Source organism: Chiloscyllium plagiosum, chromosome 24 (assembly GCF_004010195.1).
Source record: "Chiloscyllium plagiosum isolate BGI_BamShark_2017 chromosome 24, ASM401019v2, whole genome shotgun sequence".
In the NCBI taxonomy this organism is placed as follows: Eukaryota; Metazoa; Chordata; class Chondrichthyes; order Orectolobiformes; family Hemiscylliidae; genus Chiloscyllium; species Chiloscyllium plagiosum.
Genome location: NC_057733.1, coordinates 42,749,008 through 42,762,988, shown reverse-complemented (window position 1 = coordinate 42,762,988; position 13,981 = coordinate 42,749,008). Strand labels below are relative to the sequence as shown.

General features: G+C 40.9%; 1 protein-coding gene across 4 annotated transcripts in view; it reads right to left on the bottom strand.

The window, feature by feature from the left end:
- Positions 1–13,981, bottom strand: part of cyth1b (cytohesin 1b) — a 232,117-nt gene that overhangs the window by 35,125 nt on the left and 183,011 nt on the right. For all 4 annotated transcript variants that reach the window (XM_043714921.1, XM_043714919.1, XM_043714920.1 and 1 more), the window contains exons 4-5: positions 5,427–5,493; positions 3,268–3,386 (exon numbers count right to left, since the gene is read on the bottom strand). In XM_043714921.1, coding sequence (XP_043570856.1) covers positions 3,268–3,386; positions 5,427–5,493 — 186 coding nt within the window. The remainder of the gene's footprint in view (positions 1–3,267; positions 3,387–5,426; positions 5,494–13,981) is intronic.

Here is a 13,981-nt window from a genome sequence, read left to right as displayed (position 1 = left end):
GGTCTGCTTGTCGTGGTTTGTTCCTGAGGAATCTGCGCACTGTATTTTTTGAGTATCCATTTTTCTTGAATACATTGTATAGGTGACTACTAAGACCCCTCGCAATCCTAGTAGCACATAAACCCACCAACACTCTCAAACAAAAACGAACAAACTTAAAAGACCTAGTACAACTCATGGACAAAACCAACGTCATCTATAAAATTCCATGCAAGGACTGCCACAAACACTACGTAGGACAAACAGGAAGAAAGTTAGCCACCAGGATACATGAACACCAGCTAGCCACAAAAAGACACGACCCTCTCTCCCTCGTAGCCCTACACACGGATGAAAAAAACCACCATTTCGACTGGGACAACACATCTATCCTGGGACAGGCTAAGCAAAGACATGCCAGAGAATTCCTAGAGGCCTGGCACTCCAACCATAACGCAATAAACAAACACATAGACCTAGATACCATCTATCAACCCCTCAGAAAACGAACAGGAAATGACATCACCACAAACCCCAGGAACCCCATCCAGAACCAACACATAGATCTAGATACCATCTATCAACCCCTCAGAAAACGAACAGGAAATGACATCACCACAAACCCCAGGAACCCCATCCAGAACAAACATATAAATAGAAAGCAGGAGACAACAGCTTCGCTTCACTTGGAGGTCGCCACTGATGATGTTACCTAGTCAGGTAATGAAACGTCTGGATATCAAACCTACAGCTCAGCGAGCAAACCTACACCCCATAAGAAGGGGACGATCACCTTGATGGGATTGTCCTATAGACCTCCTCAATTGTCAGTGGGAAACTGAGGAGCAAATATGTAGAGATCGCAGATATATGCAAGAATAATAGTGTTGTTACGGTAAGGGATTTTAACTTTCCAAACATAGACTGCGACTGCCATAGTGTTAAGGGCTTGGATAGTAAGTCATTTGTTAAATGAGTTGAAGCAATTCTTTTTGCCTATATCTGTGTAACCACAAGAGAAGGAGCAAAACTTGACCGATTCTAGGGAAGTAAGGCAGGGCAAGTGACTGAAGGGGAGCACTTTGGAGCTAGTAATCACTTTTAAAATAGTTATGAAAAAGGATAGGCCCTGTATAAAAGTTAAAGTTCTTAATTGGAGTAAGGCAAATTTTGACAGTATGAGACAGGAACTTTCAAAAGTTGATTGAGATAGTCCGTTCGCAGGTAAAGGGATAACTGGCAAGTGGGATAACAAGAGTTCAGAGGCATTACGTTCCTCTTAGAGTGAAGGGTAAGGCTGGTAAGAGTAGGGAACAGTGGATGAATAAAGATATTGAGGCTCTGGTCAAAAAAAATTAATCGGGAATTTGAAAGACTTAGAAAAAATACCCACTGGTAACCTACTTAAATTAGCATCCTTTATTCTGATACTATGTCCTTTGGTCTTAGAATCTCCAATGAGGAGAAACATCTCAGCATTTACTCTCAAAAGGCCCCTTAAAAACCCTACATTTCAATGAGATCACTTCTCATTTCTTCTAACTTCCAATGAGTCGAGTTCCAACTTGGTTAATCTTTGCTTATAAGACAGTACCCTCATATAAGGGATCATTTTAGTGAACCTTCTCTGAACTGCTTCCAATGAAATGATATCTTTCGTTAAATAAGGGACCCAAAACTGCTCAGAGTACTCCAGATGTAGTTTCAACAGCACATTGTACGGTTACAATAAGACTCGTCTACCCTTGCATTCCAAGCCCCTTGAAATAAGAAGCAACACTCCATTTTTATTCATGATTTTCTTAACCTGCCGCACCTGCATGCCAGTTTGTGTGTTTCATGCACAAATACCTCCACAGTACCCTTTGAGTTGCAGCTTTTCTCCATTTCAGTAATACTGTTCTTTTGTTCTCCTTTCCAAAATCAACTTCACATTTTCCCATATTATACTCCATTTGCCGACCTTTAACCCACTTATTTAACCTACCAATAATACCCATTTCTAAACTTTTTGCAGCCCTCATGCAGCTTGACTCTCCATCTATTTGCATCTTATGCAATTTAGCTACAAAATATTCACTTCATTTATATATATTGTATATTCTCAACATTGATTCACCAACCTGAAAAAGAACCCCTTATGCCCACTTGCTGTTTCTGCGCATTAGCCAAATACCTATCCATGCCAATGTACCACTTCCAATACCATAGGCTTATTTACTGGTGGAGGAGGAATTTCTTCTCACACAGGGTTGAGTGTCCTAGAAAGTTGTTACCACAGAGACCTGTGCAGTCAGAGTCCTTCTGTATGTTTAAGGTTGAGGGAGATAGATTCTTGATCAGTAGGAGAATCAAGAGTTATGGGGAAAGGGCAGGCAGGAGAATGTGAGGAACACTGAATCATTTGCGATCCTATTGGTAGGGCAGGTGAATGGCCTCCTACTTGCTCTCCTATAATGTCGCACTTCAGATGTCACAGGAAGAAACAAATTGTAGGATTTTCTGCTACCGATTTTTCTCTCCCGCCATCACTGCTCCGTTGTTCCAGACATAGGTCCGCTTTTCTCTTTATGAAGCTGTTGACCCGCTATCTCATGTTTAAGAAGCTCCAATTCCTCTCTCTCCTGGTCTTTATGAATCTGCTGTACCTGCGCGTTCTCTCACTGTTTCAGAAACACAGACTCCTCGTCCACCTTGATCACCCTGAACAGGCTTGAGAGACTGAATGATATGGTCTCAGCACCAGGGACCTGGGTTCAATTTCACCCCGTGTCTGTGTGGGTTTCCGTCGGGTGATCCAGTTTCCTCCCACAATTCAAAAGGTGTGTAATTTAGGTGGACTGGCCATGCTAAATTGCCCCATAGTGTCCAGGCTATGTGGATTAGCCATAGTTATTACTGGGCTACGGGAATAATGTGGGGCTGGGTCTGGGTGAGATGCTGTTTGGAGTGTCAGTGCAAACTCAATCAGCTGAATGGCTTCTTGCCACACTGTAGGGACTTCATGACTATGATATACCTCTCCTGCTACCTCACAGTGGCAGGGTTCCACGTCATTGATTTGACTGAGGATCTGGAGCTTTTTATGTCAGAATCTTCTGGGCATATTAGGTTTAATCTGCTATCTGCTCAAATGTTATATGAAGCATGATGAGAGAATACAGCACCAGTGTTAATACTATTTTTCATGATATTCTTCTCTCCAAATTTGTTTTCTGTGGAGTAATAACTGTTCAAATAATTTACTTAATCAAAGATTAAGCCAAAATAAACTAGAAATGAATTTACCTTTCTCCTAGGTAATCACCAATCGCTGTCTTATTTAGTCCCTCTCCTTTGTACAGAAACTGTGCAATATCTTCTCTGGTGTTCTTTAGAAGTTCATTCTCAATTAGAAACTGAATACCCTGTAACAAAAAAAGTATTTCAAATTAATAAATTCAAAACAATAGATTTTGGAGTCTCGATTTTACATTACTCCACTACTTCAACTATTATTAAAAAAAAGCTTAAGAAGTTAATAAGATTTCAAGTTCAAATTAGAATCTCTGGCATACACAATCTGTTACTTTAGATATTGTGACTTTAATATTCTCCACCCGGCCAGGAACAGAGGCTGTGTTTTTGTCCATTTAGTGTTTGGAAGGCTTGATGAAGTTTTGCAGTGCATCTTATAGAGTAACAGAGATGTACAACTCGTCCATGCCAACCAAATATCCCAACCCACTCTAGTCTGACCTGCGAGCACCCGGCCCATATCCCACCAAAGCCTTCCTAATCATATATCCATCCACATGCCTTTTAAATGTTGCAATTGTACCAGCCTCCACCACTTCCTCTGGCAGCTCATTCCATACACGTAGCACCCTCTGCGTGAAAAAGTTGCTCCTTAGGTCTCTTTTATATCTTTCCCCTCTCATCCTAAACCTATGCCCTCTAGTTCTGGACTCCCCCACCCTAGGGAAGAGACTTTGTCTACGTATTCTATTCATGCCCCTCATGATTTTATAAACCTCTATAAGGTCACCCCGCAGCCTTCAACGCTCCAGGGAAAACAGCCCCAGCCTGTTCAGCCTCTCCTTAAAGTTCAAATCCTCCAACCCTGGCAACATTCTTGTAAATCTTTTCTGAACTGCTTCAAGTTTCACAACATCCTTCCGATAGGAAGGAGACCATTGTAGATGTACACACTGCTGCAACTAAGCACCGGTGGTGCAGGGGGCTAATGCTTGTGGATGTGATGTTAATCAAGCAGGCTGCTTTATCCTGGATGATGTCAAGCTCCTTGAACGTGGTAGCTCAGTATAGTGCTGAACATTGTGCAATTGTCAGCAAACATTCCCACTTCTGACCTTATGATGGGAGGAAACTAAATGATAAAGCATTTGAACATGGTTGGACCTAGGCAGTTGGACTCAATGAAGGGCTTATTCCCGAAATGTCAACTTTCTTGCTCCTACTATGCTTTTCCAGCAATTCGAGGTTAGTTCCCTAAGGAACTCCTTCAGTGGCTGAAATGATTGACCTCCAACAACCATAAGCATCTTCCTATATGCCAGATATGACTCCAACCAGAGGATAGTTTTCCCACTGATTCCAACTGACATCAGTTTCACATGAACTCTTCAATGCCACATCGGTTAAACGTGGCCCTGATGTCAAGGGCAGTCACAGTCACACTCACGTCACTTCTGGAATTCAGCTCTTAGATCCATGTTTGAACCAAGGTTGTAATGAAGCCAGGAGCAGACTGACCCTTCTGGAAGCCAAACTGGGTGTCAGCAAGTATGTTGTTACTAATCAAATGAGTTTTTTTTTGATAGCACTGTTGGTAGTGACTTCTATCAGTTTACTGATGATCAAGAGTAGACTGATGGCGTTGATAATTGGCCAGGTTGGCTTTGTCCTGCTTTTTCTGTACTGGGTGTTACTGGGCAATTTTCCATATTGTCAGGTAAATGCCAGTGTTGTAGCTATAATGGAACAGTTTTGCGAGAAGCGTGACAAGTTCTGGAGCCCAAGTCTTCAAACATCAGTGGAAAATTCAGAAGTTTTTGAGATTTGGCTTTGTGATACAAGTTAACAAATATTTTCATGCAAAATTAAAGACTGCACCTCTTCTTTCAAGCTGCATTATTACTCATCTTCAAAAGATTAACTTAGGGCTGGACAAATTACACACAAAATGATCAGGCTGAATGGTATTGTTTCATTGAGTGCTTCCGTATTCTTTGTGCTTAAAAGGAGACCAAGTGACATTCGACAGAAGACAGTAAAATCAGAAGGCAAGTGGGCACTGGATTGCTCCCCCGCTCTTATTACACTTAATAGTTGTAGTGAAGTGACCACAGCTAAAGTACGACAGATATTTGACAAAACTGGAAAGGTTCAGAAATGAGAAACAAACACAAAAAAACTGAAACAATAAAAATAAATTGATTTCACACCTTTTTAGGGTCCATGTTGAACTTTTTCCGGCCCATAGCCACTTGTTTATTCCGTTGCATATTTTTTCTAGAAAATAAAAAATAACATGGTAATTGGAAGTGACATTGTCAAAAACACATATTGTTCTTATGAATACCAACTGCACAGAGTTATATCAAATGAATGAATATGAAGAATAACATAATAATAACATGTTTTTATTTTGAGCTGCACCACCTCAAACTTCTGACAAAATTGTTTGGGGCCTTAATGAGACCACAGCTGGAGTTTTGTGGACAACTATGGTTTCTTACTTAGAAAAGGAAAAAAGAAGCCTTGGAGTGAAGCAACAAAGATTCATTATAGACTCTTCCTTGGAAGACAGAAATTTCACATGTGGCGGATTGGATGCACTGAGATTATATTACTATAAATTTAGAAAAATAAAAGATGATCTCATTTGAAACATCAAATTTTTATATGATTTGATGGAATCGATGCTGGATTCTTCCACTGGCTCGGAAGATTAGGATCAATTTCATCACTCAAAAGGTTGCATGAGTTTTGAAGTTTTCTACCTACAGCACCACAAATTCCATTGGTGCACCCAGAGATCAACAGATTCTTGAATACATAGGGAATTAAGGGACATGTGGATAATGTGGGGTAGAATTAAGGGAGATGATTAGTTAAGGCACAGCCTTAGGGCTAAGTAGCCAACTCCCACTGTTAATACTTATATTTTTATATTTTTTATGTGTTTATTAAGAACTTAAGCTATATACCTATCTATACGTCTCATGGAGAAAGTGAGGACTGCAGATGCTGGAGATCAGAGCTGAAAATGTGTTGCTGGAAAAGCGCAGCAGGTCAGGCAGCATTCAAGGAGCAGGAGAATCGACGTTTCGGGCATGAGCCCTTCTTCAAGAATGAGGAAAGTGTGTCCAGTAGGCTAAGATAAAAGGTAGGGAGGAGGGACTTGGGGGAGGGACATTGGAAATGCGATAGGTGGAAGGAGGTTAAGGTGAGGGTGATAGGCTGGAGTGAGGGTGGGGGCGGAGAGGTCAGGAAGATTGCAGGTTAGGAAGGTGGTGCTGAGTTCAAGGGTTGGGACTGAGATAAGGTGGGGGGAGGGGAAATGGAGAAATCTGAGTTCATCCCTTGTGGTTGGAGGGTTCCTAGGCTCATGTCTCATGTCTAAATATAATAACAATGTTCAGACAAGGAATATTTAGAACTGCAGTTTACACGAAGATTGCCTATCACACCATTATAATAATCATCCAACAATTTATATTTATATAGCACCATTAATACAAGGAAGTACCCGTGGCACTTTGCAGGAACTTTACAGAACAAATAATGACACCAACCTAAATAAGGAGACATTACGTTGGATACTCTTTGGTCGAAAGAGTATTTTAAAAGTGGAAAGTGAGGTAGAGAGGTATAAAAAGGGATCATCAAAGATCAGGCCTAGGAAACAGAAGGCACAATAACAACTTGTAACAATTCAATTTTTTTTATATATTGGATGCTGCCGTCTAGAATGTATCAAGCATTGAGTATACAGAGTGTGTTGGCCCATAGTGGGGACCATGGATCATCGGCTGCGGCAGGACTCGATGCTCAGCGCGGTACCCAGAACGGGGCTGCATCTTTTGTGTAGAAGATTGAGCTTGGCACAGATTGGTGGAGAGGTTTAGTGCATCCTGGTTGAAGGACTGAAATGCTTAACTTTATATTTAGTTTTCTAATGTATTCCTAAGATTTTGTGCCTAAATACTAAGATGGTGCAAAGGACTAAAAAGCTGAACTTTGTAATTCTTTATTTTTCTAATTTATTCCTTTGGACCTAAGATGGTGCTATAAGTGGTGACTTTGTAAACTTTTCATTGCACTCATGTGAGTACATGTGACAATGGACCCAAACCTAAATTGGGATTCACAAGAGGCGACAATTAGAGCAGCAGAGATATCTTCGCACATTTTGGGATGGACAGATGCTGCATTTCGCTGATTAAGAAATGCAAAGAAGAAATTCTGGCATTCTTATTCCAGAAGTAACAAACAGAACAATCCCATGCTACCACACCTTGGAATTTTGCAATCAACACACTCAGCAGAGGCTAGGATTCCACCTGGTACTTTCCAGGTTGTGCAGATGAACATTATGCAAGGTACTCATGGTAATAAATGATTAATGAAGCCCTATGATTCAGTTTAAAACAATTTTATTTACATATGAAAATTTCTTTAAAAGTACGCAAGTAGTCATTCCAATAAAATTCTACTGTCAAATGAGTTGACATTTATGAAGACAATTTTGTGTTTTAAATAAATATTTCTGAATATTCATAATGCATACTGAAGGGTTGCAAGTACTGAAACTGAAGCTTTATTGTCTGTTTTGATGAAGTCACTCGACTCAGCATGTTAATACTGCTTTCTCCCCACAGATGGTGCCAGACTTGCTGAGGTTTTCCAGTAAGTTATTTTTTGTTTATCATACAGTATCTTTGTAGTGCAAATTTGTGTACAATAAGCTGGAACAGAATCAGGTTTAACTATGAATATTTTTCCCTCCATATTGATGGCATTCTCTAACAAAGCTACTACCTTTACTATATATAGGTTTCATCTATATACCTTCTCACTGTTGTGCTGTTTTGCTACTGCATAAACAAATATATTGATACACTATTCTCCAATAGTTTTCTATTTTGATTCTAACATGCATTGCGAGATTTTATTAGATTGAACAATAATAATAATATGCATCTATAAGAAATCTATAACATACATGAAATGTTTCAAGACATTTTACAGGAGCATTATCAAAATAAAATTGACTCTGACTCACATAGGTCAGATGACCAAAACCTTGGTCAAAGGGTTGAGTTATAAGGTGTGTCTTAAAGGATAATAGATAGGATAACTGGGGAATGTATTCAGAGCTGAAGGTCTAGATGACTGTGAGGGTTCACTGATGGTTCGAGCTTGCCTCCAACAGGGTATTTTTCATCTGATGTTGCAATATTTATGTTATCTTCTGTCATATAAGAAACTGGGTGTGGATACTGTGGTACATTTATTACAACTAACTATTATATACAAACATTACATTCCTCAGGCACATAGGTGTCTGAGCTAATATTAAGCTATTAAATTATAACAGAGTAAACTGTCATGTTTCAGGTATCCAAGCAGTAAGGTATGACATTTTTATACACTCAAGTCACAAGCTTTCATCCAGTAAAGATGTCATGAGCATGTCTCAAAGGTATATTGACATACTTAAGATGAGACATGATACTACAGCTACTAATGTTGCAGCAATGGAAATCATGGGTTTGTAAGAAGCCAGCCAACAGAGAAAAGAGTACATAAGTATAAGATCTGACTGTAAATGCTGAGTAGTATTTCTATTGTTGTGGATATCTTTTCCCAATTAAGTTAAAGGAACAGTCATTTTTCAAGTTGCACTTTAAAGCTGAAGGTATTACATGCTGTTTACAGCATATTTATTACAGATGCACAAGTCTAGCTTAATGCTATCAACTTTTTCCATATTCTTGGATCAACCCTTATTCAAACACAATGAAATTCCTAGCAATAAGATTGTTAACCAGATTTTATATTGTAATTGGAGATAGTTTCAATAAAACAATATTAAATTTATCACCAAGATTGATATCCCATTAGGCTAAGCTATATTCCTCTCACTACAGGTAAAAGTTTTTCATATTTAAAAAAATATTAAGTGCAACTGAAACAGTTTTTCATTAGTTCAATGTTCTATGTAGAAATCATATCACACTACAGAAAAATACTTACATTTGATGAGCAATCTCTTACGAAAGCTTTTGTTATAGGATTGCCACAATATTGACCTGTCTCTGAATTCCAATCTTTAAACAATTGATACAAAGTTACAATACACTGAAGCTTAAACCATCAAAACCAATTCCTAAAATCCACAATAGGTTTGTAAATATGTTGGAAATAGGAAGCTGTACATATAGCTGCAAGCTAATCATTAATGAGTGCACGAACTCACCACATGATCTCTCTTAAAAAAAACTTGATAAAAATTTGATTGTGAATAATGTCAAAGCAGATTGTTTGAAGATTCAAATCAGCGAAAGCTTTCATCAATACATTCCAAAAAGCCACATGCTAATTTTGAAGCTGCTAATCTTGTAACAACTGAAGTTGTACTATTCCTATGTAACAAAGGAACTGTTATATCAACTCAGACATTGCTCCCAGCACATAGATCACCTTAGGAAACACAGCAAATGGAAATATACGAGATATATCATGCTTTAAAATATATTTCGAAAAATGACTAATCCCAGTAACATAGTTCTCTATTACACATTGAAAGTTGTCATAGAATTGAAATAAGATCTTTCTTTTTAACAAAAACTTTTCATTTAAAGAACAAGTTTTTAGAAATACAGAATAATAACTTGTAACAAATTTAACACTGCATGGTGATACCAAGCACAATGTTTTGGTGAAAGTAGGATATAAATCAATGAAATGTATATAAAGCTGGTACTTGCCACTTATTTGTACCCTCAGACCCCACCCCTCCAACCGTAACAAGGACAGAACGCCCCTGGTGCTCACCTTCCACCCTACCAACCTTCACATAAACCAAATCATCCACCGACATTTCCGCCACCTCCAAACAGACCCCACCACCAGGGATATATTTCCCTCCCCACCCCTCTCCTCCTTCCGCAAGACCCCACCACCAGGGATATATTTCCCTCCCCACCCCTCTCCGCCTCCAAACAGACCCCACCACCAGGGATATATTTCCCTCCCCACCCCTCTCCGCCTCCAAACAGACCCCACCACCAGGGATATATTTCCCTCCCCACCCCTCTCCGCCTCCAAACAGACCCCACCACCAGGGATATATTTCCCTCCCCACCCCTCTCCGCCTCCAAACAGACCCCACCACCAGGGATATATTTCCCTCCCCACCCCTCTCCGCCTCCAAACAGACCCCACCACCAGGGATATATTTCCCTCCCCACCCCTCTCCGCCTTCCGCAAAGACCGTTCCCCCCGTGACTACCTGGTCAGGTCCACGCCCCCCTACGACCCACCCCCCCATCCTGGCACTTTCCCCTGCCACCGCAGGAACTGTAAAACCAGCGCCCCCCACTCACAATTGTACTCTATGCTACTTTCTCCCCACCCTCCTCTCACTTATCTCTTCACCCTTCAGGCTCTCTGCCTGTATTCCTGATGAAGGGCTTTGCCCGAAACGTCGATTTCACTGCTCCTTGGATGCTGCCTGAACTGCTGTGCTTTTCCAGCAAGACTCTAACCTAGACTTATTTGTACATGCCTCAGGACAAAGATAGGGCATGGGATATGGTTACAGCCACAGAATCTCTTTCTGCCCAAATATATATCAAGGAGAAATCGTTCCAGTTTTTAAATGCATATCTCAGCCTTGACATCAGCTACTGACAGCATAAAGTACTGACGAATAGGTCAGACAATAATACAGAAAACAAGTTAGAAATGAAGCATAATTATAACTGCTACAGTGGGAGGAAGGTTGTCTTGTTTGCCATTTCAAAGTATCCCTTTCAGATTATAGAACATGGCACATTGGTAGGAGGCAATGATAGTCCCTAAAGGTCCCCACCAGATGCCAATCTTCAGCCAATTCAATTCATTCGACTGGATATCAAGAAATGGCTGAAAGCACTGGATAATGTAAAGCTATGGGCCCTGACAATATTCCACCAATAACATTGAAGACTTTTGTTTCAGAGCAGCTACAATGCAGCCCTTTACCCAAGAATGTGTTAAAATAAGGCCTGTGCACCAAACAGAGGACAAATCCAATCTGGCCAATTCCCACCCCATCAGTTTATTCTCAATCATCAGTAAAGTGATGGATGGAGTTGTCAATTCTATGACCAGGCAGCGTTTGTAAAGGGATAACCTTCCCACTGACAGTTTTCAGTTTGTGTTCAGTGAAGGTCACTCGAACTGTGAATCCATTACAGTTTCAGTCCAACATGGCCAAACGAAGTGAACTCCAGAGGTGAAGTGAGAGTGACTGCTCTGGACATTAAGGCATTTCCCAGAGTGTGACATCAAGGAACCCTAATAAAGCTAGAGTCAATAAAAATTACACATAAATCTCTCTAATAGTTAGAGTCATGCCTAGCACAAAGGAAAATTTTTTTGATCGTTTGAGGTTAACCACTTAATGCCCAGAACTAATAGCTGGAGTAGTTCAGGTAGATATTTTCCAACCAACCTACTCAGAGATGTCAGTACAGACCTCTGGAGCAGATGGGACTTGAACCGAGTCCTCCTGGCTCAGATACAGGGACACTACCATTACACTACAAAAGCCCCAGCACCTTAGGGTACTGTACCAGGAGAAAGTGAGGACTGCAGATGCTGGACAAGTCAGAGTTGAAAAGTGTGGCGCTGGAAAAAGCACAGCAGGGTAGGCAGCATCTGAGGAGCAGGAGAATTGACGTTTCGGGCATAAGCCCTTTATCAGGAATGTTGGGGGGTGGAGAGCTGAGAGATAAATAGGGGGGTGTGGGTGGGGCTCAGAGGAAGTTAAGTGGGAAGACGATAGGTGGATGCAGTGGAGATAGGTGGGTAATTGTGATAGGTTGGAGCGGGTAGGTGGGAAGAAATAGGTGAAGAGGGCGATGACGAATTGGAGAGTTGGATCTACAATGAGGTGAGTGGGGGACAGGAAATTTGGAAACTAGTGTAGTCGATGTTGATGCTGTGCGGTTGTAGATAACCGAGGCAGAAAATGAGGCATTTTTCCTCCAGTTGTCGGGTGGTTTGGATTTGGCAGTGGAGGAGACCAAGGGTTTGCATGGCCTTGGAGGAGGAGTTGAAGTCACTGGCCACAGGGAGGTGGGTAGTTTCGTGCAAGTGTCCCAGAAATGTTGCCTGAAACACACTGCAAGTTGTCCCAGTTGTCACAATCACCTTTAGCTTCTTCATCAATGACTTTTCTTCCATCATCAGGTCAGATGTGGGGGCACTTGCTGATGATTGCACAATGTTCAGCAAATTTGTAACTCCTCAGATACCAAAGCATTGGACAACCATAGATTGATGAGTGGCAAGTAACATTCATGCCAAGCAATGACAATCTCCAATAAGAAAATCCAATCTTCTTCCTTTGATATTCAATGACACTACCATTATTGAATCTCCTATGATTAACATCCTGAGGGCTACCAGTGACAAGAAACTGAACTTGACCAGTCATGACCGCGTGACGGAACACTCTCCACTCGGATTAGGAGTGTAACTCCAACAATAACCAAGCAACAAAGCAGTCCATTTAATTGGCACTGTTGTAAGCTTTTGTTATCAGATTTCTGTAAACTTGACCTGTCTCTGAATTCCAATCTTTAAACAATTAACACAAAGTTACAAAACACTGAAGCTCAAACCATCAAAACCAATTCTGAATATCCACAATAGGTTTCTAAGTGCCATGAAATGGTGAGTGAGGCTGAGGGTGACGTTACATTGTCTCCCACCACATAGGCCATTTTATCAGGGAGGTTGAAAAATGGTCCAGCATTTTGTAGCTAACTAAATCATTTAAATGGCCAACTAAAGATCTCTTCCAGTTACTGCATGCGTTATACCAGTGGTATTAAGGATAGCAAAGATGATTCTCAATAGGAGTGAGAGAGACAGGGCAGTTGTCATGGGGGACTTCAACTTTCCAAATATTGATTGGGAACACTATAGTACGCGTACTATAGATGGGTCAATTTTTGTCCAGTGTGTCCAGGACAGCTTTCTGACACAGTATGCAGACAGGCCAACAAGGGGCAAAGCCACATTAGATTTGGTACTGGGTAATAAGCCTGGCCAGGTGTTAGACTTGGAAGTAGGTGAGCACTTTGGTGATAGCGATCACAATTCTGTTATGTTTACTTTAGTGATAGAAAGGGATAGGTGTATATCACTGGGCAAGAGTTACAGCTGGGGGAAAGGCAATTACGATGCGATTAGGCAAGATTTAGGAAGCATAGGATGGGCAAGGAAACTGCAGGGGATGGGCACATTAGAAATGTGGAGCTTATTCAAGAAAAAGCTCCTGTGTGTCCTAAATGACTATGTACCTGTCAGGCAGGGAGAAAGCTGTAGAGCGCGGGAGCCGTGGTTTACGAAGGAAGTAGAATCTCTAGTCAAGAGGAAGAAGAAGGCTTATGTTAGGATGAGATGTGAAGGCTCAGTTAGGGCACTTGAGGGTTACAAGGTAGCCAGGAAAGACCTAAAGAGAGAGCTCAGAAGAGCCAGAAGAAGACATGAGAAGTTGTTGGCAGATAGGATCAGGGTAAACCCTAAGGCTTTCTATAGGTATTTAAGGAGTAAAAGAATGACGAGAGTAAGATTAGGGCCAATCAAGGATAGTAGTGAGAAGTTGTGTGTGGAGTCAGAGGAGCTAGGGGAAGCACTAAATGAATATTTTTTGACAGCATTCACTCTAGAAAACGACAATGTTGTCGAGGAGAATACTGAGATACAGGCTACTAGA